The following is a 22,024-nucleotide window of genomic DNA, read 5'->3' on the forward strand; positions in this document are numbered from 1 at the left end:
TTAACCTCTGTGCTAACAAAATTAAAGAAAGCATTCTTAGGTATATGCAGGGTAATAAGTCAGCTGTAAAACTGATGATGATTTATTCAAGTACCAAATTGCTTCTTGGCTTTGATAAAAGAAACCATGCAGTCATCTTGTCATGTTAGCTGAGAAATGGAAAGCAGTGGATATTTGCACACATACTTTCAATAATGTAACAGGAAGTGCATGCCAGGTTTCCATGGCATAATCCACTGGTAAGCATCATGACCCCATGATCCAACTACACCGCAACAACCCTCCTGTGAGCCCATGGTACTTTAGAGAAAAATGCCAGCATGCATCACAAGATACTACATAGTTTAGATATGCGCACTGTTTCATGTATGTGTAAATACAGATGCACCACAAATAATTGCAGTGTCACACATTTCCAAGGTGCATTGATTAAAACTATCATGAGTTAAATATGAACTGTATATCATTTTAGTTCAGTTTACTCTTTTATGTGTTTAGTACAGGGTCTTGAGGGTCTATAGGGTCTCACTATGTAGATCGGACTCACAGTGATGCTCCTGTTGTCAGTCTCCCTAGCCCTGGGATTACAGGCATGCACAGCCATGCCCATTCTCAATTGCTGTTTCAGCACTCCTCGGGCAGGACTGGCACAGCACCCCGGGGGTTGATCTCCTTCCCTTGTGCTCTGCCTAAGCAGGTGCTTTAGTCTGCTGAGATATCTGACCTGCCCTTGAGCTATATCTATTTTAGACTAAAATGAAAACAGATTTTTCAGTAGTACAGCCCAATGTCTGAAGTAAAGCAGCCTGACAAAGATCAATATCAAGACAATGAATGTTAAGACCGATATTGAAACCAGAATATAGATGAAAGAATAAAAGTTAAATGATATTGGGCTGACAAGATAGCTCAGCGAGCGAAGTTGATTCTTAGGCAAGCACAGAGGCCAGGATTGAATCCCTGGCACCACATTCTGTGCTGCCCCCCCCCCGGGCATGCTGAGCTGGTGACCAAGTCCCAGTATGGTGGTGCACACCTGCAATCCCATAGCTGGGGAGGCTGAAAACAAGAGGATCACTACCAGTCCAAGCTGTGAGTGAGACCCTGCACAAAAATTAAATAGATAAATAAATAAATAAATACATAAATATTTTCTCAGCATAAAGTTGCCTCTTCGTACATTATCAGTTGTGTATATTGGAGTGACCTGTGACATTTTTGCCCCAAAGTAATTTGGGCAGTATAAATTGATTCATATATTACCAAACATTGGCTTGATCTAGGTTCATTTCATCAACCCTCCCAGCTCATGCTAATTTTCTGCAGAGCAATGGTGCATGACAACTTAAGTACATTAATGCATAATGCATCTCCTCCTGCAAACATTGAACAATGTTCACGCTGTAGTATATATATACTATGCACTGGAAACAATATGCTGAATTATACGCAAATATAAAGTTTAATGAATTTACAAATTTACATTAAAAGCAATATTCTTTTGTTGTCTTTTAGTAAAGAACCCGAGAACATATATTTAAATATACACAGCCTAGTTTTCTTCATTGGCAACAATATAAATGAGGGCCATTATATTGATTTTTATATGTGTGTGCTCATACATATGCATATATTTGGATTTCAATTTCCAGCCACAAATTGATAATTACATTGTGCAAAGAAATGAGAAAATTTAATATATTTGAAAAGGATTCATTCACTATATGGTAAAGTTGCCTTCACACTGATAGAAATTTCCTCCTGGTTTATCTCTTTCATAATCCTCACTATCCTGACAGCCATGAAAATGCACTGTGCTCATTGATGGGTAAGGAAATAGCATTCCAACAAATATAGGAGATGGAAATGCAAGGTTAGTAACAGTGTTAGGTGCTGTAGAGAACTGATAAGGAGAAAGTTTAAATAAAGGAAGCTGTCCATTTACTAGTGGTATTAAAAAAAGAGGAGTAGAAAATTAAACTGCCAAATGGCAAACCTTAAATCTTACTGAAGAGTTAACTTCTTTATAAAAGAGGCTAGTGTGCCAGTGAAGTTAATTAAAGTCTTCGCACATGCAAAGGAATGTTAAGATAGCTTCTATCTATTGCCAAGTATTTGAATGAAATAAATAGCCACACATAGGCACTGAGATGTTTAATGTTCTTTAATATTAAAAAGTATATATCAATATATCTAGCCTGAACTTTACCATGTGAACTCCCTTTAGAATTTTTATGATAATTAAAAGTTAATTATTGTTTCATTTTTTTATTACTGGTTTAATTCAAGTGGCATGAATAATGCAAACACATTAACAGAATATTAGTTTTAAACTTAAGGCTTTTACTAGATGGAAAATTCTCTCTTTAGTAAGAGAAATTGAGCCTGAAATGACTTTTCTTTGCATTAGCATTAGCCATCATTTTAGAACATTGATTAAAGTAATTATCTCAGGATGTTGAAACATTAATATTTAGTAATGTAAAAACTAGAAAGGAAAGGAGTATAATAAATCAAGTCAACTCCATGTTTGTCTCATATTGTTAACTTTCAATTATTTTGCCAGGTAACTTCGTTTGCTTTTGAGTGTGTATGTCTGTGTATGCACACATAAGTAAGTCTGAAACCTTATAAATTTAATTTTGAAGAAATTGTTGTCTCAAAATAAATTTTAAAAATGATACATGCTTTGGTATGTACTGCAGTTGTTTTGTTCTTAGTGAACAATATTTTGGCTTTATGTCGTGGAATTTAAAAAAGGGACTACTAAGAAACAAATATGTGAATCCTGATGTTCCCAGTCTGCGAAGGTTACGTATCTACCACAGTGTAAATCATATTTATCATTTAAAATACTAATTTAAATTTCTCAACTGATTTTATAAGACATTTTGATCTTTATAAAGTCTGTTTTGATTTTGTTGTATTGTTTCCTGGCTTGCAATTGTTAAGATTTTCTTCTAATATGGGTTCTAGAAGTCAGAAATGGAATCAGATGTCATCTTCACTATTTTTCAGGTGCATGCTGCGTTTTCTTCCTCACGAACAAATATTTCACAATATGTTCACCAAAGTTTCACTATATGTTCAAAGTAATTTCACCTTTAATGAAATTCAAAATATCAATACTTTGTATGATATTGTATTTGACGCATGATTCATTACATAAAATTTCACATCAGTTATGTGAAATTACTTTCACCTTCAGGAGGTTTGATTTCCAAACATGGTATGAGAAGCTCAGCATTCATTCTTGTTACAGGGTATTATTATTTTTGGCGTATAAGTCCCCCCTCCTGCTTTATATTAACTACTTTGAATATCCCTTAGACAGCATCTAATATGTATGGGCTTGGTCCAATTACATAGATTTGTGTATATATATATATGTGTGTGTGTGTGTGTGTGTGTTATTATAATTTGAACACAAAACATTGACACTGAGCTCTATTTACAGCTATTTCTCATTTTTATTTTCAAATTTGAGACAAATACTTGTTGTCACTAAGTTGCCTATGTTGGGGTAGGACTTACAAATCTCCTGCCTCAGTATCCAGGTGTTTTGGTTACACACATATACTGTCATGTTAAGTTATTTAGATTTATGTAAGGCCTTCCAGAAAGCTTTACTACCAACAAGAGTTCAAGAAACAGCAAGAGCTGGTGAGGCTGTGGCAACAGAAAGTAAATACTTCTGCATTGTTGGTTGACATGAAAACTAGTACAACCACTATGGAAATATTGGGATTTGTTTTTTCAAAACAACTAAAAGTAGAATTCCATTCTACCCAGAAATTCCATTTGACCCAACTATTGTCATTCAAGAAATCTTGTCAAAGATGTAAGGCATCATATTACAGTGATATGATCAGGTCCATATTATAGCAGCACAAATCACAATAGCTACATCTTGAGAATAGTCCATAGGATGGTGTCTTGTGGCTTATGTTTATGTAATCCTCAAAGTCTCATGCACTTATAGGTGTGTATTTTTTACACATAGCTGGATGTAATATATGCGCTGCTGAAACACTAGCACATAGCTCTAGAATATGTGATTCTGGGATTAATTCATGCTGCAGTATTAGGATTAAAAGCTCTAAGATTATGTAATAATGCATTACATGGTGCATATAATGTTCTACCACCCTAAGGGCATGTAGATGTGATAACATAGGGACAGAAAGAGTGGCTTGTCACTAGCTTTGTTTTGTTTTCTTCTGCCCACTATAATCTATTTCTTCTCTGGGATGCCCCTCTGCCATCCCACCCTGCCTTTGAGCCAGCCAATTATGGACTAAAACTTCTAGAAATATGAGGAATAATAAACATTTTATTCTTTAACTTCAGTTGACAGGTATTTTGTCTCAGTAACAAGAAAAATAACTAAGACACCATTAAAGATAGATGGATAAAGAATATATAATGTACACAATGAAGTAATAGCCATAAGAGAGGATGAACTTCAGGCATTTTCAGAAAATGAGTACACTAAATAAATCAGATAATGGAGGCTAAATGTTGTATAAATATAGTAATTTAAAGAACAAAATAGAAGATAGATGATAGGAAAAAGAGAAGCAGACCTTGTGGAGATGAGAAGGGGATTTAGGGATGAATGAAGAGGGAATAGTGAGGAAGGAAGGAGAAGTATAAAGGATTACAAAGTGATATGTATGTGAGCTAACTCTGGGTTATGAATAATCATTATGTGTCACAACATGTACTGGTATAACAGCTTCAGGCTAATAAAATTAACACTTTATAAGTGGGATCATTGTTTATAGTGCAGACCAAGAATGTTCTCCAAAGACTTCATATGCTCGTAGACTCACAGACAGGACTTTTGCAAGGTGATTGATTGGCTTGGGCAATGTAGTTTATTAGCTGTTAAGGGGTGTGCTCAGGTAGAGTGCCAAGTCATTGGAGGCACAGCCTGGAAGGTTGGAGCTCCATCAGCATTTCCTCTCTTCTCTTTCTGCTTCCCGGCTTCTGGGATATGAACAGCTTTTCCTTACTGAGACCTTCTACCTTGCCATTTCTTGAGTTTGAGGCTGTTGAGCATGGACTATAATTTCTGAAGTGAAAGGCAGTATAAACCTCTCCTCCTTTAAATGGTAGATGTTGGGTGCTCTGTCTCAGCATGAGAAAGCAACTTAGAGAGTTGTTGCTATCAGAGGAGTGGACTGTGGCTGTGAGCAAATCTTGTGCTTTAGAGTCCCATGGAACCCATTTGCAGCTGCAATGTAGAAAGGTTTGGAAACTGGGTAGAGAATCTCTAGAGATGTTGTCAGCACTCTGATGACCAGAATGCAATAGAAATGCAGACAGTAAAAGTCAGCTGCAGGTTTCAGTTGAGAGTTTCAGTTGTATTCAGACTCTGGGCTATGTGCGTTAACCTTTGGCAGAAAGTGTGCCAATAGTCTGTTACGTCCAAAGATTATTTATCAGAGACTGAGACTGGTGATGAAAGATGAATGAATCTAATGAAGGAAATTTCAAAGCAACCCAAGGTTCGGACTTTGGCATGGGTACTTTTGGTGTGTTTTTGTCAGATCTATATTGATAATCAAGAGCAGACAGCATAATGATTTAAAATTGATTTAAAATACATTTCAGTTGTTTCAGCAGAAACGAATGCTTACAAAGTTGGGAGCTGCAAACTTTGGGTTGAGGAGAGTTTGTTACTGAAAAGATTAACATTAACATGAAGCTATGTGCTTTACATTAGGACAATAAAAAGATGCCTTGATGGAATTCCATATAACTTCAATGAAAACTTTTGGATTAAGGATCAAATATGATTAACATAAAATGAAATAATAAGATGTTCATCTATTGTTTCACAAGTTAGTATTTTCCAAATTAACCTAAATAATCTGTAGATAAGGCCCTGTGTACAAATATCATTGCTTATATTTATTCAAACTAAATTTTTGTTTCTCAAAATTGCTTAATATTGTTTCAAATTAAAATATATAACCAAGGAAAAACAAAGAGGAAAGATGATGATTTGAATGTTCTTGAGTAGTATTTTAGGGAAAAAATCATACTTATTCAATAATGAACTACCTTTCCTCAACAATATTTGTAATTATTATACTTCCTATTCTTTGGTGTGAAGGCATGCTGGTCATTAATATGATTGTGAGTTCTAGGCCAACCTGGACTACACAGGCAGAGTGGATGTCTGAAAAGCTTTTCTTCTCTGTAAACAAGCAGAGTATCATGGTGATCAATCATGTTGACAGTCTTTACTTGATAGGATGTCAACAAATTAAAAAATCCATAATCTCATTCTAATTATTACAACATTATTCAATGTACATATGGCCTAGAGAAGTATGTCACAAACTCCAGCTTGAGTTTATGTAATGCAAAACATGATTTATTTGAGGTGAAAGAACAGTCTGCCCCTAAGCTTTTGACAAGTAACACAAATGGAACCAAAATTTTCTTGAGTCTGAACAAGTTTTTAAATAAAATTTTATTGATATCTGCTGAAAAAAACTTAATCATAAGTTGCTCTATGTAATATTGAATCTATAACCTAAACTCTGTCAGTTAACTAAAAATAAGAAAATAAGAGATGCTCTTACAACAAACATTGGTCTAAAGAAATATAATTAGTAAAGAAACAAAGTGCCTATAATGGGATATGAAAACATAAATAGGATACTAGGTAAAAAAATCAACTGTGAATATGTGTTATAAAGAAAAATTACTCAACAGTAATATATGCTAGTTGTTCATTAATATGTGTTTACCATACCAACATAAAATGCAATAAGTGGTGGAATATATGCTAAACACTAAATCTTCTGGAGGAAAATGTAGGGAGGTACAAATCTTAAAAACACGGGGGTAGGTAGAGAGTGCATGAAACAAAAACCATGCGGCATAAGAAATACTTCAAAGAATCAATAACTGGGGTCTCATCTTCTTGAAGTATCTGGACTTCAAAGAAAATCTCCAAAAGAGTAGCAATAAAACCCACAAACTGGTAAAGAAAATATAGTCAATTGTCAAAGACTCTCCCTCAGATAAAGGCCTTCTATCTAGAATATATAAAAAGAATCAGGACCCCCAAATTCAAGGACCCAATCCAAAAGTGGGCATTTGAGACGAATACACACTCCTCAGAGAAAGAAACACAAATGTCAAGTAAATATATGAAAAAGTGTTCAACATCATTGGTCATCTGAGAAATGTAAATTAAAACAATACTGAAATTCCGTCTCACCTCAGAAAGAATGTCTTACATCAGGACGTCAGCCAATAGCAAATGCTAGAGGAGCTAAGGAGAAAAAGGAACCATTCTCTACTATTCCTGAGAGTGCAGAATGGTAAAATCACTATGGAAATTGGTGTGGAGATTCCTTAAAAAACTGGGATGGGAGATCTCATTCAAGCCACCTATTCTCCACCAAGGTATTTTTCCAGAAGAACTAAAAACCTCATACCAAGTGATATACGTGCACCCACATTCATAGCAGTGTAATTTGTCATATCTAAATCCTTGAAAGAACCCGGATGCCCATCAACTGAACAATGGATAAAAAAGATGTGATATTTTTACATAATGGAATTTTACTCAGCTATAAAACAGGATAAATTTGAGTCTTTTCTGGTAAATGGATGCAACTAGAAAACATACACTTTTTTACTAATTTTATTGAGAAAAAATTGCAATGTGACAGGTTCAAAACAGGTTGGTAGGAGAGATACAAAATTTAACTGTCCAAACACTATTAGTACAGATCTTTCTTCTTATTGAATTAAGAGGAAGTAGCTATATATCCATTCTGACTATTTTGTATATACAGATACAAAATTGTCCTTCATTTATATTACCTTGTTTTGTTCTGTTTTGTCAGAGATGGGTACTCTATTGCCATCCAAATATTGTAGGTGCATGAATTAAGCAAAACATTCCAATATAGCCCAGTACTCCACAATAGTAGTGGGTTATCCACACAACTCACAATATCCGAATCTGATGACCTGAGCCTTCCACAGCTCAGCATATTAGCATGGCTTCACTTTTCAGACCTTGTTCCTACACTTTTCTGCTAGATGGTTAAGATCAAGATAAAACAAGACCTATATAACAAAAAATGTAACTTTTTATCCAACATGGTCAGTCAAGTCCCCTCAGGACTTATTCTGAAAGCCTGTTCTGCACTTTGTACATCCTTTGTCAATGTCAGTCATGTTGATGAGTCATGGCCATTGCTTGACCAATTTGTTCTCTGTGAAAGCCTGAGAGAATGTTTTCTCTCCATGTGACTCTCTTTAGGCACACTCTACATCATCAATCACATTCCTCTGTGGCCACTAATCTCCATAATCAGAAAATTTGGGGCACAACTGAGCTACATGATGTTACAGTACAGGTTCTCCTATGTCCTGAAACCTCACTGACCTTGAGAGGCTAGTCCCAAAATGTTGGCTATCCTTGCAGCACTTCTTTTTCTCCAACTTTTGGTCTGTAAACTTAGGTTGTTAACCCTCCAAAAGAGGAGATGATCATTGCCCTACAATATATGCAGGTGGGTTTAACCTCACTATCTGTCTGAATATCAAACATCTTAGGCATAAGATAAAATATTGCTAAAAAATTACTTGAGAACAGTATGGCAATAATTGGTATGTCATGACAAGCAATACATATTTAGAATACAAGAATGACAGGCATTCCAAGTGTGACTCCACTGTTACACATTGCTATATTCAGTGCAGTAGCTGAGTTCACAGGTATCAACTTATATAGTTAGTCAGGGTGAGAATTCCACCAAGTAACTGCTACTTTCAACAATTTGCTGATAGGTCTCAGGATCATTGCCTTACCTATCTTCTATGAATAAATGTATGGGTTTGCCCCTGACACGTTTCCTAGCTTTTCTCCTTGCCCTCTTGTTGTTGTCTAATCCTCAAGTTATCTCTTTCCTTTTAATTGTGTTATATCTTTGTATTTGTATTTCTTCTTTTGAGTTCTTATGTTAGGGAAACTATATATTTACACATTTGCTTCTGGTTGATTTCACTTATGAGTATATCAAGTGGCATCCTCTTAAATATGAAGTCTTCAAGTTTATCATTCTTTATAGCTGAGTAATACTCCATCATATAAAAACACCACATCTTTTTCATCCATTCTTCAGATGACAGGCATCTTGGCTGTTTCCAATATTTTGCTATCACAAATTGTGCTGCTATAAACATAGTTACACATTTATCAGTATGATATGACGTTTTCAGTTCCTCCAGAAAAATTCCTGGTAAGGGGATAGCTGGTTTGAAAGGGATTTCCAGTCCTCGTTTTCTAAGGAGTCTCCACATTGATTTCCACAATGGTTGCACCAGTCTACATTCCCACCAAAGGCGTAGAAGGGTTCATTTTTCCCCACAGCCTCTCCAACAATTGTTGTTAGTTGATTTGTTTATGATAGCCATTCTTTCTGGGGTGAGTTGGTATCTCAGTGTTTTTTAATTTGCATTTCATAGATGGCTAGTGATGTGGAGCATAAGGCACAAGAACAATATACTGAAAGCTTCTAGAGAAAAAAAACAGATCACATTTAAGGAAAACCCATCAGAATAATGGCCAACTTCTCTTCACAAACCATGAAGGCAAGAAGAGCATGGAGCAGAGTACATCAAGCCCTCTATGAAAACAAACTCCAGCCCAGACTACTATACCCTGCCAAACTCTCTTTCAAGTTTGATGGAGAAGTGAAATACTTCCATGACAAAGAACAACCCAAGAATTTCATGGTCACAAAGTCAACTCTACACAGACTGCTAAAAGCTATTCTAGAGAGGGACCAAAATGATCTGAACTCCATGAACAAGAACAGAAGGAACCCACTAAACAGGGCAAACAATTAAACACAGGAAAAAAGGAGAAACAACAGCAGGTAAATAGCATATCAATTTTAAGTCAATATATCTCAATTATAACCATCACATGTAAATGCACATAATTCACCAATTAAAAGAAATAGAGGGGTCGGGGAGATGGCTCAGTGGAATAAGTGCTTCCCTGGCAAGCACAATGGCCTGAGTTCAATCCCTTGTTCTTCCAAAAAAAAAAAAAAAGACTGGCACAGTGGATTTGGAAACAAAATCCAACAATATGCTGTATACAAGAAACACGCTTAACTCATAAAGAAACTCATAGGCTGAAAATAAAAGGATTGAAAACAATATTACATGCCAGTACCTCAGTTAAAAGCAGGGGTAGGAAGCTTGTTCTCAGACAGTCTCAACATCAAACCAAGAATGATCAAGAGAAATAAAGAAGGCCACTATATACTGCTTAGGGGAAAAGTACAAGAGAAAGATGTAACACTCATAAATGTTACACACCAAACATGGGAGCACCCAACTATAAAAGACAAATCTTAATGGACATGAAAAATCTAATATCCAATACCATGGTCTTAACAGGAGACCTTAACACCACCCCCTTATACCAAAAAGGTAGGTCAACCAGACAAAAAATTAGCAAAGAAGTAGCAGAACTGAACCAGAGCTTGTAACAAATAGACTTAGTGTATATAAACAGTGTTCTACCCAACAACAGCTCAATATACATTTTTTCTCAGCTGCACATGTGTCATTTTCTAAAATAGATCACATACTGGTCCATAGGTCATGTTTAAGTATGTAAGAAAACAGAAATTATCCCATGCATATATCTGACCACAGTGCGATGAAACTGTAAATAAATGAAGAAAGAAAATAGAAAAATGCCATAAATACATGGAAATTAAACAACACTCTACTCAGCACCAATGGGTCACAGATGAAATTAAACAAGAAATTAAACAATATCTACAATTCAATGAAAATTCAAGCACAACTTTTTGGAATTTATGGGATGTGATGAAAGCAGTCCTCACAGGGAAATTTATAGCTGTGAACTCACACGTTAGGAAAACAACGGGAACAAATAAATACCTTAATGTTGCACCTCAAGCATCTAGAAAAGGGAAATATACTCTTAAGTGAAATAAATCAGACCTGAATGCGCACACATTGTATTGTTCCCTGGTGTGAGGATCTGAAAGAGAAAAATGGAATCGGGAGGATACAATAGATACTGGGAAAAGGTAATACTGAGTTGAGGGGGAGTAAGGGAAAGAGATTTATCTAAGTATGTAAACAGGATGGCTTGGAAAATTTTATTGTGCATTTCTGCCGGTCTACAGAAAGGAGTATATAATAATTTGCTTTATCCTCTTTTTTCAATTGTTTGTACTCTTTCCTTCTTAATTTCTTATACATTTCTTTCATTTTTTCTTTCTTCTTCCAATTTTACATGCATATATCTGCTAATATGAATAGCTAATTGAAAACCAACACTATGTATTACAAAAAATACTATGAATTTCTTATTGCTGTGTTAAGTAAAATTTAGTATCTTTTGTAATTTTTGTTTCAATTATAATTTGTACTCTCTTTAAAAATATAAAAAAGAAAGGGCCATAGAGATACCTCAATAAGATTAAGCTCTTGCCTGGCAAGTTCAGGCTCTTGAACCCTGGTACTGAAAAAAAGAGAGAGAGAGATGCTGCATAAGAAGTCCGTGAGTGTTTTGCAATTTTCTGTTAATCTAGAAGCATTCTCATTTAGAGGGTATTTTTAAATCTCAAGTTACTAAAAGTATTTATTTTTTTAAGTTTCTTTTAATTTCTTGAGTGATAGTGATATTATTTTCATTTATTTTTACTGGTTAGTGTGAAAGGCACATGACTCAGAAAAGGAGGAAAATTTTGTGTAGATAGTATTTACTTTATATGTGGGTTTTATAGACAACTTTTGCACTCATCTGTTAAAACACATATACAATACAATTAGTAGTGGCAAATGCATCCTGTTTCAATAAAAGTGATGTTATGGAAGAACTATATGCGATATGTGCAGTACAATTGTCAGTGGTGAGACACTTGCCTAATAAAATTGGAACAACATAGTCATTGTCTTACATAATCTTCACCTGCTCTATTCCATTCTTTTGCTGTATGTTTTATTTCCAATAAAGGATAAATTTAAATATATTTTTTACAATATCAGAATTAAATCTTTCTTTTGTATATTTGAAATATCCAGTTACCACAACATTCACTGAAGATGAGAATGTACAAGGATATAACATATCTTTCGATATGAATACTTAAATTTATCTTTGGAACCAGAGGAGGACGAACTAAACTGAAATCTCTCTGGCTAGAGTACATAGCTAGAGTATGTATCCCTCATTTGGATTTTCCTTCTTGCCAGTTATTTATTTATTTATTTATTTATTTATTTATTTATTTATTTAAAACAATTTTTCTTTTGAACCTGTGATTGAACTCTGACCCTTGCACTTGCCAAGAAAGCGCATACTCTGCTGAGCCATCTCCCCGGTCCCTTCTTCCTTGCCTTATGATTGAGTTAGGCACTCCTATGTGACATGAATTTTGGCAAGGCACCATGGAGGAAAGAATTCTGGGAACCTTATGGTAAAGATTGCTTTCATTGAAATTAAAGAAATGCATATAATGAAACGGATCCTTTTCTAAAACCTCTATCTATATTATTAACGTAGAGCAAAACACACATGCTTTCTCCCTGAATGAAAAATTTAAAGTCTGGCAACCATGAGCAAACTGAGGAAGTAACTCGTCACTTGAGATGTCTGCTCTCTGATGATACTGCTGACTATATTTGTCAGCTCTGAAAACAAATGTCTTCTTACTAGATTAAGAAAAATTGTACGTAAGTCCTTGATCTCTGAAAATGATTTCTAAATGTGTTTTTACTTGTAACAATGGTATGTTTTTAAATATCCAAAGTTAAAAATAGCCTGATTATCAGGTATTTTTAAGCCAATTTTCTTTGAAGTGAAAATACTGTCCCTCAATTTAACCTATCTGGGAACACTGTGCTTTGAAAGTTAACTTTAAATGAAAGCTACATTTTTTTCAAGATTAGTAATTGTATTTTTATTAAGTTAACTTTTAAGTCAAATACTTGGCAGACTTCTGGCTTTTTGCTAATAAGTCCTTCAGAGATATGGCCAAGTTATAGATATAAAGAAATATATCATGCGTGAGGTAGCTCAATTTGTGTTCATTCAACCTCAACATGTTATTATTCTGTTTGTGTTTTCTGGCTTTTGCACAAGTATCTTTTCATCGGACATATTCTCAGTTGACCAAAAATGAAACATTGTTAACTCTTTGATACAAACAATGGCTTTGATTCCCAAATTAACCTAAAACTATCAATAAAGAAGTTTAAAAGTTGCTCTTTGTGTAGCTGTGGGTAACAAGAATCCACTAATCTACTTATAACTGTAGGAATAATAATGAACTTCAAAAAGCAAATGGAGCAGGGAAATGAGAGGAAGGGCAGGGATGAAATAATAAATAAGATATGTGACGTACATGTGCCCGTCCCATGATGAAAATAAACGTTTGTATAGCAAACGTGGATTCAAAAAACAAAATTTTAAAAAAGTGATTTTGAATGTTTTCATTATAGGGAAATTATAATTGAGCTAGATATATTAAAGCTAAGCTAAACATTACACAATGTATACATGTGTAATGTATAAGGAGGCGCACATAGCTATGTATAATTCTTGTTTTATGTATTAGTTATGTATGTTGAAATAGAATGTGAAAACTAAATCTCCAAAAAGTACTTTGTTAAACTTTTTAACTTTTTTATTACAGAATGAAGTGAAGGAACGCTCTGCTAAAATTCGTTCTGAATTATATTTAAATCTGAATTAAGACTGTTAATCTCTCCTATTAGTATTTCATCTGGGGCTAAAATTGCATTTCTCAGAGAATTATCTTAAATACCCTATAACTGATCACATTGAAATATTATCTCTTCATTTTTATTTCAATTTTCATATGAGAAGATAAAAAATAGAGACAAATATATACACTTATATATATTTTGTATGTGAGGTTCACATTTGTTTTATTATTTTAGAAATGTATTTCCATATATTATAAGCAAAAATGCAATATCTGATTCGACATAGTCATAATTCTAAATTCTAAATATTGGGCTGGGGAGATAGCTTAGAAGTCTAAATGCCTGCATGCTGAGCATGAAGATCTGGGTTCAACCCCTAGTGTCACATGCTGAACCCAGGTGCACCATGGAAGCCCATGAAACTGGCGTGGTGGCACATGCCTGTAATCCCAGTGCTGGGGAGGCTGAGGCCGGAGTATTACTAGTGAGCTGCCAGAGAGGCTCTGTACCAAATAAGCAAAAAAATAAAAGATTCAAAATAACTAAATATTCAAATGTTAAGCAAACTATTAATACTTAATTGATAAATTCTTTAATTATAATATGTATCTAGATAATTTTTAAAATATTGACCCTTTAGAGGATTCTGTCATCTGTCGTCTTAATAAATTCATTCCTAAAACAAATTACAGTGTTTTTAAAACTTTACTGGTAAATAATTAGAATCTATTAAACTGGAGGTATTCAAGGTGTACATTTAAATAAATTTGAAATACGTGCATTCCCATGACAATCTCAGCAACCAAGTAAAGGTTGTATGTGTGAACACAGCATTTTGTTATTCCCTTTTATAAACTTTGTTGTTGCTCTATTTTATCCCCCCTTCATACACAAGGACACATAGTATGATTTATGTTAAAGAACATTATGTAGGTTCCCCAAAATTTTAATTAGATTGGATCATAGAGATGCTAGTGTTTTAAGGTTTAGCTTCAGCATGGTTAACTATGTGGTTGAATAACTACGAACTTATTTCCATTTTGCTCCTGTGCAGTATTACACCCACTAGATACGCTCTAATTTGTTTACTCAACTCACAATAAGCTTATGGATTGCTCTCGGTTTAGACTGTCACAAAGTAAATTTTATCAATATTTATATTCCTGGCTTTGTGTCAATATTCTATCTCAGTTTTCTTAAGTAAACACTTAGGTATAGAGAGGATGAGTAATATAAGTAAAATGAGGAACATTTTTCCCAAGTACTTTTGCAATTTTACACTCCCAGCAGCAGTTCTAGAAGACATTCAGTGGTCTCTCACTGTGTTTTTAATGGATATCCCTGGAAACGCCAATGACTGTCAGCAGTTTCCATTCATATAATTTTGCAATATGTCTGCTGAAATTATTTGACTCATTATTATTTTTCTTATTATTGTTTGCTTTGAGAGTTCTTCATGCATGCTTAATATGATAGTTTATCAGACACAAAACCCTTTTGTTCTTTGATGGTATCTGTTGCAGTGATTTTCATGAAGTCCAAATTACCAATTTGTTCTTTGGGGTTATGTGTTTGACATTTACCTAAGATATCTCTGATTAAGCAAAAGTTACAAATATTTTCTCAAATTTTTATAGATTATTTGCCATTTCATTTTATTATTTAGCTATAGAACATCCCAAGTAAGTGTTATCTATTTTGTAAGACATTGGGGTAGATGGTTTTATGCAGATATCTGACTTTTCGAAGACTGTTTTCAGTTAAATTGCCCTTGAGCCTTTCTTTACACTCTTTGTTCTTGCATGGGCATGGTTACTGCTGGAATATACTCCATTCTACCAATATATTTGTCTTTTCTTAGACCAATATCAATGAAGTTGTATTATTTTAGATGTACAAAATTTAAAAATATATAAAATCATGTTGTATTATTACTTACACCATTATTTTTGAGTTTTTGGCTGTTCTTGGTTTTTTGCATTACTGTATGAATTATGAAAGTCTTCTGAGATTTTCGACACGATTGTGATAAATCTATATGGTAATTTGTGATAAATTCAAATGTTAACAATATTGACATTACACCCTATCACTTCAACCCTTCTATGTGCGGAGGTCCCCACTACTAAACTTCAGGTTTAGTAAGTCACAGAAAGAACATAAATGCCACTGGTTATAGTCAGATCATTGACTGTGGTTTGTGATAGCAAAAGGATTCTTATCGTAAGTAGGCAAGGACAAAGATTCATGCAAAAGTCAAGGGAAAATCTGGTGTACATTTCCACGGGTCTTCTGCCATGTTTTACAGAATACAGATTATTTTTCCTGCATTTAATTATGGGAAATTGTATAAAATGTGGCCAATGAAAGGATGTCATTAGGGTCTCAGAGTTTGTGGAACATGCCAATATTTTCTGCTTTTAGAATAAAGTGGATGTTTATTGCAATTCAAATGCATACATGCACCATCTATGGCCTACTGAGCCTTGTGAATCAGCCATGACAGGAATCTTCCTAAGGTATAAATTTCAGACTGGAGGTAAAAGCAAATCTTGCTACCAGGTCTTTTTGTAAGAAAAATAGTTCTGGGCTGTTGTACCAATGATTTTGTACCTAAATAAACTGAGAAAAAAGTAAATTAAAGGAAGTCACCTTCTAGAGGTTGTAAAATCATAGTTACATAAAAGGTAAAAAAGCTACAATACCAGTATTTATCTCTTTTATCTGACTTTCACAAGATCTGGGCTAAGAAGCATGCAAACAACTTCTTGATGACTTTATTGAATATTTAATATAAAATTTCTCTGAACATTTAATACCATTATACTACTTCAAAGTATAGAAATAAAAGCTTGTTAGTACTTATAATAAATTATATTACACAGCAGTACGTTTAAATATGCTCAGTTTTTTTCCTGTATTTCAATGTGATTTTTTTAAGTGTAGGTATATGGTTCAAAAGTCACCTAAAGCTCAAGTAAGAAAACATACATCGCTACAGCTGATCCAGTACTTTATTCTGGTTCCTCTTACATTATTTCATGGACCTTAAAATTTATATCAATAAATATCCTACTGATAAATTTAGTCTGAAAATTATTCAAATCACTAAATGTGTCAACTTCAGATACAACTCTTGTTAGACAAAATTATTACACAATAGTCTTATTGATCATGCAAAATACGAACACCAAGAGGAAATCTTGGTATAGCTAAATACCTCCTCTGCTGAATTGAAGTATGATCCTGAATTTTCTACTTGACCTTATCTGAATGGGACAATTCTTGTGAGTTAATGAAAATCTTAATATGGTAAACAACCATTTTAACCTTATTATTTACACAAATTCCACTCTAATAAATGAAAAAGGAGACCTAACAAATAAATCATTTCTTACTTGCTTATTCTAAGTTCATTTCAATTTTTTATCTCTTACGTATTTGCTCTTTTAGCTTTCTGCTTCATCAAATCTTAGCTACATTTAAAAACATCTTTTAGACAGCACTGCTATCTGATTCTTTCAGTGAAACTCATAAATAAAATATGTATATTTATTTATTAAACATATTATACTGTGGGTGACATACCTGAAAACAAAGGTGTCAACCATAGGACACATTTCTGTGTGAGTTTTGTAACCTGGCACTGAGATCAATGGTGTTCTTGCTAAAAACGTTTCACCTAAATCCATTTACAGAGAAAAAGTCCAGTCTTAGGAACTCCACAAAATGAATACATAAATATGAAAAACGAAATCAAAATCTGTGGGTACTGTTTTAAGGGAAAATAAATAAACATAGCAAGTAAATGTAATGTATGTTTCTTGAACAGATCCTTATTTTACAAATAAAATCTGTATGGAATGCTAGTGGGACATTTGGTAAAATATTTATTGTAATAAGTAACACTGTATCAATATCATGAGATAGCGATACTGCCATTGTATTAAAGAATGTCCGTATTCTTAGATGACACTTGCTGAAGAAGCTTGAAATATGATGCCTGAAAGTAATTTTCAAATGATTTTATTTTTAATAGCCCTGTATCACACTCATGGAACTCCGGCCAGCTGAGTATGCGGCCTGGAAGCTGCAGCTGCCCTAGGCAAATTAGTGACTCATGAGACTGCCTCAAAATTTAAAACACAAAAAGGGTATGGTAATGCAGCTCAACGCAGAGACCCTGATTTCATCAAAAGTTGATGGTATATTAAATGAATTTCTGGAGAGTAAAATTGTCATTGGAATAACTTTTAAAATTGAAAGTTATGGACAGAGATTCTGAAACTAAAGTTTAAATAAATTGTTAGGAGCCAGTGTTGGTACATAGTGGCTATATCTAAGTATGTATCCATTAATGTAGAGCTAGATATGAGAATATAAACATTGTGATACAAATAATATTGTGGAGAGAAGGTTTAGAAATGACAGTTACTAAAGTTGTAAAATATGAGGCATACATTTTTTTAGAAACTAAAAAAGGAGAATCAGAGAATACAAGATACGAAAAAGCACAGGCATGGAAGAGAACACGAATCATCACACAGACACACACACACACACACACACACATCTTAGGTACAGTCTGTATAGAAAATAGAGAAAACAGAGGTAAGATGAAGAGTCATTTGAATAAAAATGAAGAAAATTTCCAGCATTTATTAAAGACTATGTGCTCATATTCAGCAAGGTCAACATTTTTGAAGAAAAATTTAATAGAATTTTATACTGGTAAGAATTTATCTCCATCACTATTACTCTGTATTTGCAATAACAACCATAGAAAGTTCATCTCTCAAGTGATTATCTGATCATACAATACACTGGAAAGTTTGATTGCTTTAATAAAGGAGAAACAACAGAAGACAAGTATGCATGGCAAGAAAATTTTCACATGATTATAGTTTTTGTGTAACAATAAAACAAAACCCTATAATTTACAACTGATTCATTTACAAGAGCCCATATAATTTCATATGCTGAAATATGTGGTATTTATTATTTGAATATTAATATTGGAAGCTAATGATTCCAGGTTATGATTCAAGACCCAGAGTCTTTCAATTTTCTATCTTCACTGGAGGACCCAGCCCCAGCGCACTGGTCTCAGTAACACTACCTTCAGCTTGTGGCGCCTTGACAAGAAGACGGTGTGCACCTTATTACTCAAGGGAACTGCTGCCTGGCCCTGTGTTTAGATAAAATGAGCTGAGACATTTCTAATGACAAGCTAGCTTTGGTTTAACAACAACTAAAAAGGAATAAATAATTTGTGAATCTTAGCAAACTTATTCAGATACCAATTAAATCTGAAATTTGGGCCAGCCAAATTTCAGCGGATTAAAGCACCTGCAAGCAGGTGCAGGGGCCAGGGGTTGGATCCCCAGCCTGCTGTGCCGGCCCCGCCCCCAGGGTGGACTGAGATGGCAATTGAGACTGGGCATAGTGGTGCACGCCTGTAATCCCAGCTCTTAGGAGGCTGTAAACAAGCAGATCACTACGAGTCTGATCTAATAGTGAGACCCTGAATATCCTGTCAACCCTTCTTAAAAAAAAAAAAAAAAAAAAAAAAAAGAAAGAAAAGAAAAAAGAAAATCTAAAATTAAAAGCTTGAAATATATTGACTTACTAATTAAAAACTAGCCCTAGATATAGTTAGCCCAGAACATTTCAAAGATGAGTTTTAAACTCTCCTTGTTCAATTTTTAATAAGTTTTTCCAAAATTTATGAAAAAAAGGAAATTCTGACAAGCTCGTATTTTTCAATTATTGGCCATAAAGGAAGTAACATTGTCAATCAAAATATATATCTTTGTAAATTCAAGGATATGTTAATTATTCATCCATATAAGTATTTCCTTTTCACACAGAAATATAATATTGGAAGCTAATGATTTCAGCTTATGATTCAAGACCCAGAGTCTTTCAATTTTCATAGTTCAGAAGCAGTGAAATGGTGCTGCCTTATAGCTAATCATTATTTTTCTTTTCCTTTCTTTTACCATCAAAGAAAGTAGCACAATTATTTCAAAACTGACAGTCATGTTTTAGTTGAAACTGCTTTTCTATCTACTGAGAGATCTTGATATTATATAAATAAATGCACGGTGCTTAAAACAATTTCTGGCTCTTTTTAACATGTATTAACCTTTATTATCAACCTAGTCAATTAATTTCCAGCACATTGGCCTGCTGCATATGTAATTCAGTTCTGAATGTTGTACTGTTAAAGTCTGTTCCACATTTCTCCTTGCTTCTGTTTAGGGTGCTTGGAATTAAAGGAAGACACCATTGAGAACCTGCTCGCTGCTGCGTGCCTCCTCCAGCTCCCGCAAGTAGTGGAAGTGTGCTGCCACTTCCTCATGAAGCTGCTGCATCCGTCCAACTGCTTAGGAATCCGAGCATTTGCAGATGCCCAAGGATGTATTGAACTGATGAAAGTGGCCCACAGCTACACCATGGTAAGGAAATTTAGTATTTAGTAGTAGAGACGAGTGCTATACTATCAGAGGTAAAAAGTAATTACTGTAAAGACACTGACCAACTTTTTCCAACTTAAAATGAGTTTCCTATTGTTGGTATATTATAATCAATAATATGAGAAATGCACATATAATATTTTATAAGCATAAATTGCATATTTACTGCTTTTCTTCCTGTTTTATACTTTACAGGCAATATAGATATTAATACTGATAACTTGGTATGTTAAAAATCGTATAACAAGAATCTTTCATTGCTCCCATCATATCAATTTCTTTATATTCATTTATACTTTGGTCTTTTTATAACTTGTCTTCTGTATTTTTCATTCAACACTTCCATTATAGCATATTGTTCATGATACAAATTGAGATTTGTAGGGGAAAACCTGAAAGTTGTAGTGTATATTGTGTAGTGCTTATGTGTATGCATTGAATAAGAGCTTCTGGAACTCTATATTGGGAATATCTGTTCAAATGTAAAACATTTAGATATATAAAAGAATCTACACTTTACAAATTTGAGTTTCACTACTAATTTCATAGTTCAAAATTCTTCACTGAGTGTTTACTACTCCATAAATATTCTTAAAGTACCTTAAACTTTCTTTATATTTGTCTTTTTTATTTCCTTTCATAAGCATATGCCTTACAGACTATAAAAGTCACTCCCATTATATGATTTAAATGTGTGACAATTATAATAAGAAGCTTATTTTTTCCTAATTTTCATGCTAAAAGAGTAATCAGTTCAAAGTTTTTGATGTCTATCATATTTTACAGTTCAAAAAAAATTTTTGCAAAAGCACTTCATACATATCCTGGCTTAGAGTAAACTCTATGTAAATGGTCTCTGTCTTTCTTCTCATTTTAATGTTATTTATACTGTTAAGAGTTTGATTGTTATTATTAAAGTAACCAATCTTAAAATATTACAGAATGTTTCCTTTCTAAATCAAAGAAGAGGTTATCTGAGATCAATTTAATTAATCTTTATGGTTTCTACTTATGTCTAGATACAGACTTTGAAATTTAGTGTTTCAAAATTTTAATGAGACTCAAACACTTAAAAGTATTCTAAATGTTGTTCTTAAACATAGTTTCAATATTATTCTTATTTTATTCTTTGATCCTTTAAGCGGATTAGTAAACTAGATGAAAATTTAGAAATGAAAAGAAGATTCATTTATAATTCTGTTGTCAAATTCTTCTTTAGAAATATTTCCTGACAGAATACAGCCCTACTTTCGAAGCTTTGTGAGCCATACAAAATCAATGTAAACAAATACTCCATTAACCAAAATATTGAAGTCCAACTGCTGTCATTTAATTAGGCACATTTCATCACAATTACAGACTTCAGGCTTAGCCAAGAGAAGGAACAATATGCTTCCATATCCATGGGGAAAATGGTCCCTTCTGCTCCAGCTTGAAATTATTAATTTGGTAATAAAACTGTGTTACTTGCAGCTGCTTGGACTTTTCTGTATTTTATTATACAATACCAACAATACCCTTCTAAAAAGACTTGAAAAGTGTACTCTAAAAGAAAATGCATTTACAAGAGAAATGCAGAAGACACTATATTCTACATGGACTTTTAGTTCTTTTAGGATTAAATTATATATGTTTTGTATAACGTGTTAAAATGATGTCAAATTATTTGAAGATATGAATCACCTATATCCTCTCATTTCTAATGGTAATATTTTAGAGAAGAAAAGTTGCTATACATTTTTTGTGAATCTATGTGGTTTGTTACATTTCAAAATTAATAT

At 33.7% G+C, this 22,024-nt stretch overlaps 1 protein-coding gene across 1 annotated transcript in view; it reads left to right on the forward strand.

Annotated features, from left to right (window-relative positions):
* The window catches only part of LOC101560671 (kelch-like protein 1), a 494,908-nt gene that overhangs the window by 195,683 nt on the left and 277,201 nt on the right, over positions 1-22,024 (forward strand). The window contains exon 4 of the mRNA XM_023709637.1: positions 20,029-20,225. Coding sequence (XP_023565405.1) covers positions 20,029-20,225 — 197 coding nt within the window. The remainder of the gene's footprint in view (positions 1-20,028; positions 20,226-22,024) is intronic.

The sequence above is a fragment of the Octodon degus genome, unplaced genomic scaffold, assembly GCF_000260255.1.
Source record: "Octodon degus isolate 3935 unplaced genomic scaffold, OctDeg1.0 scaffold00013, whole genome shotgun sequence".
In the NCBI taxonomy this organism is placed as follows: Eukaryota; Metazoa; Chordata; class Mammalia; order Rodentia; family Octodontidae; genus Octodon; species Octodon degus.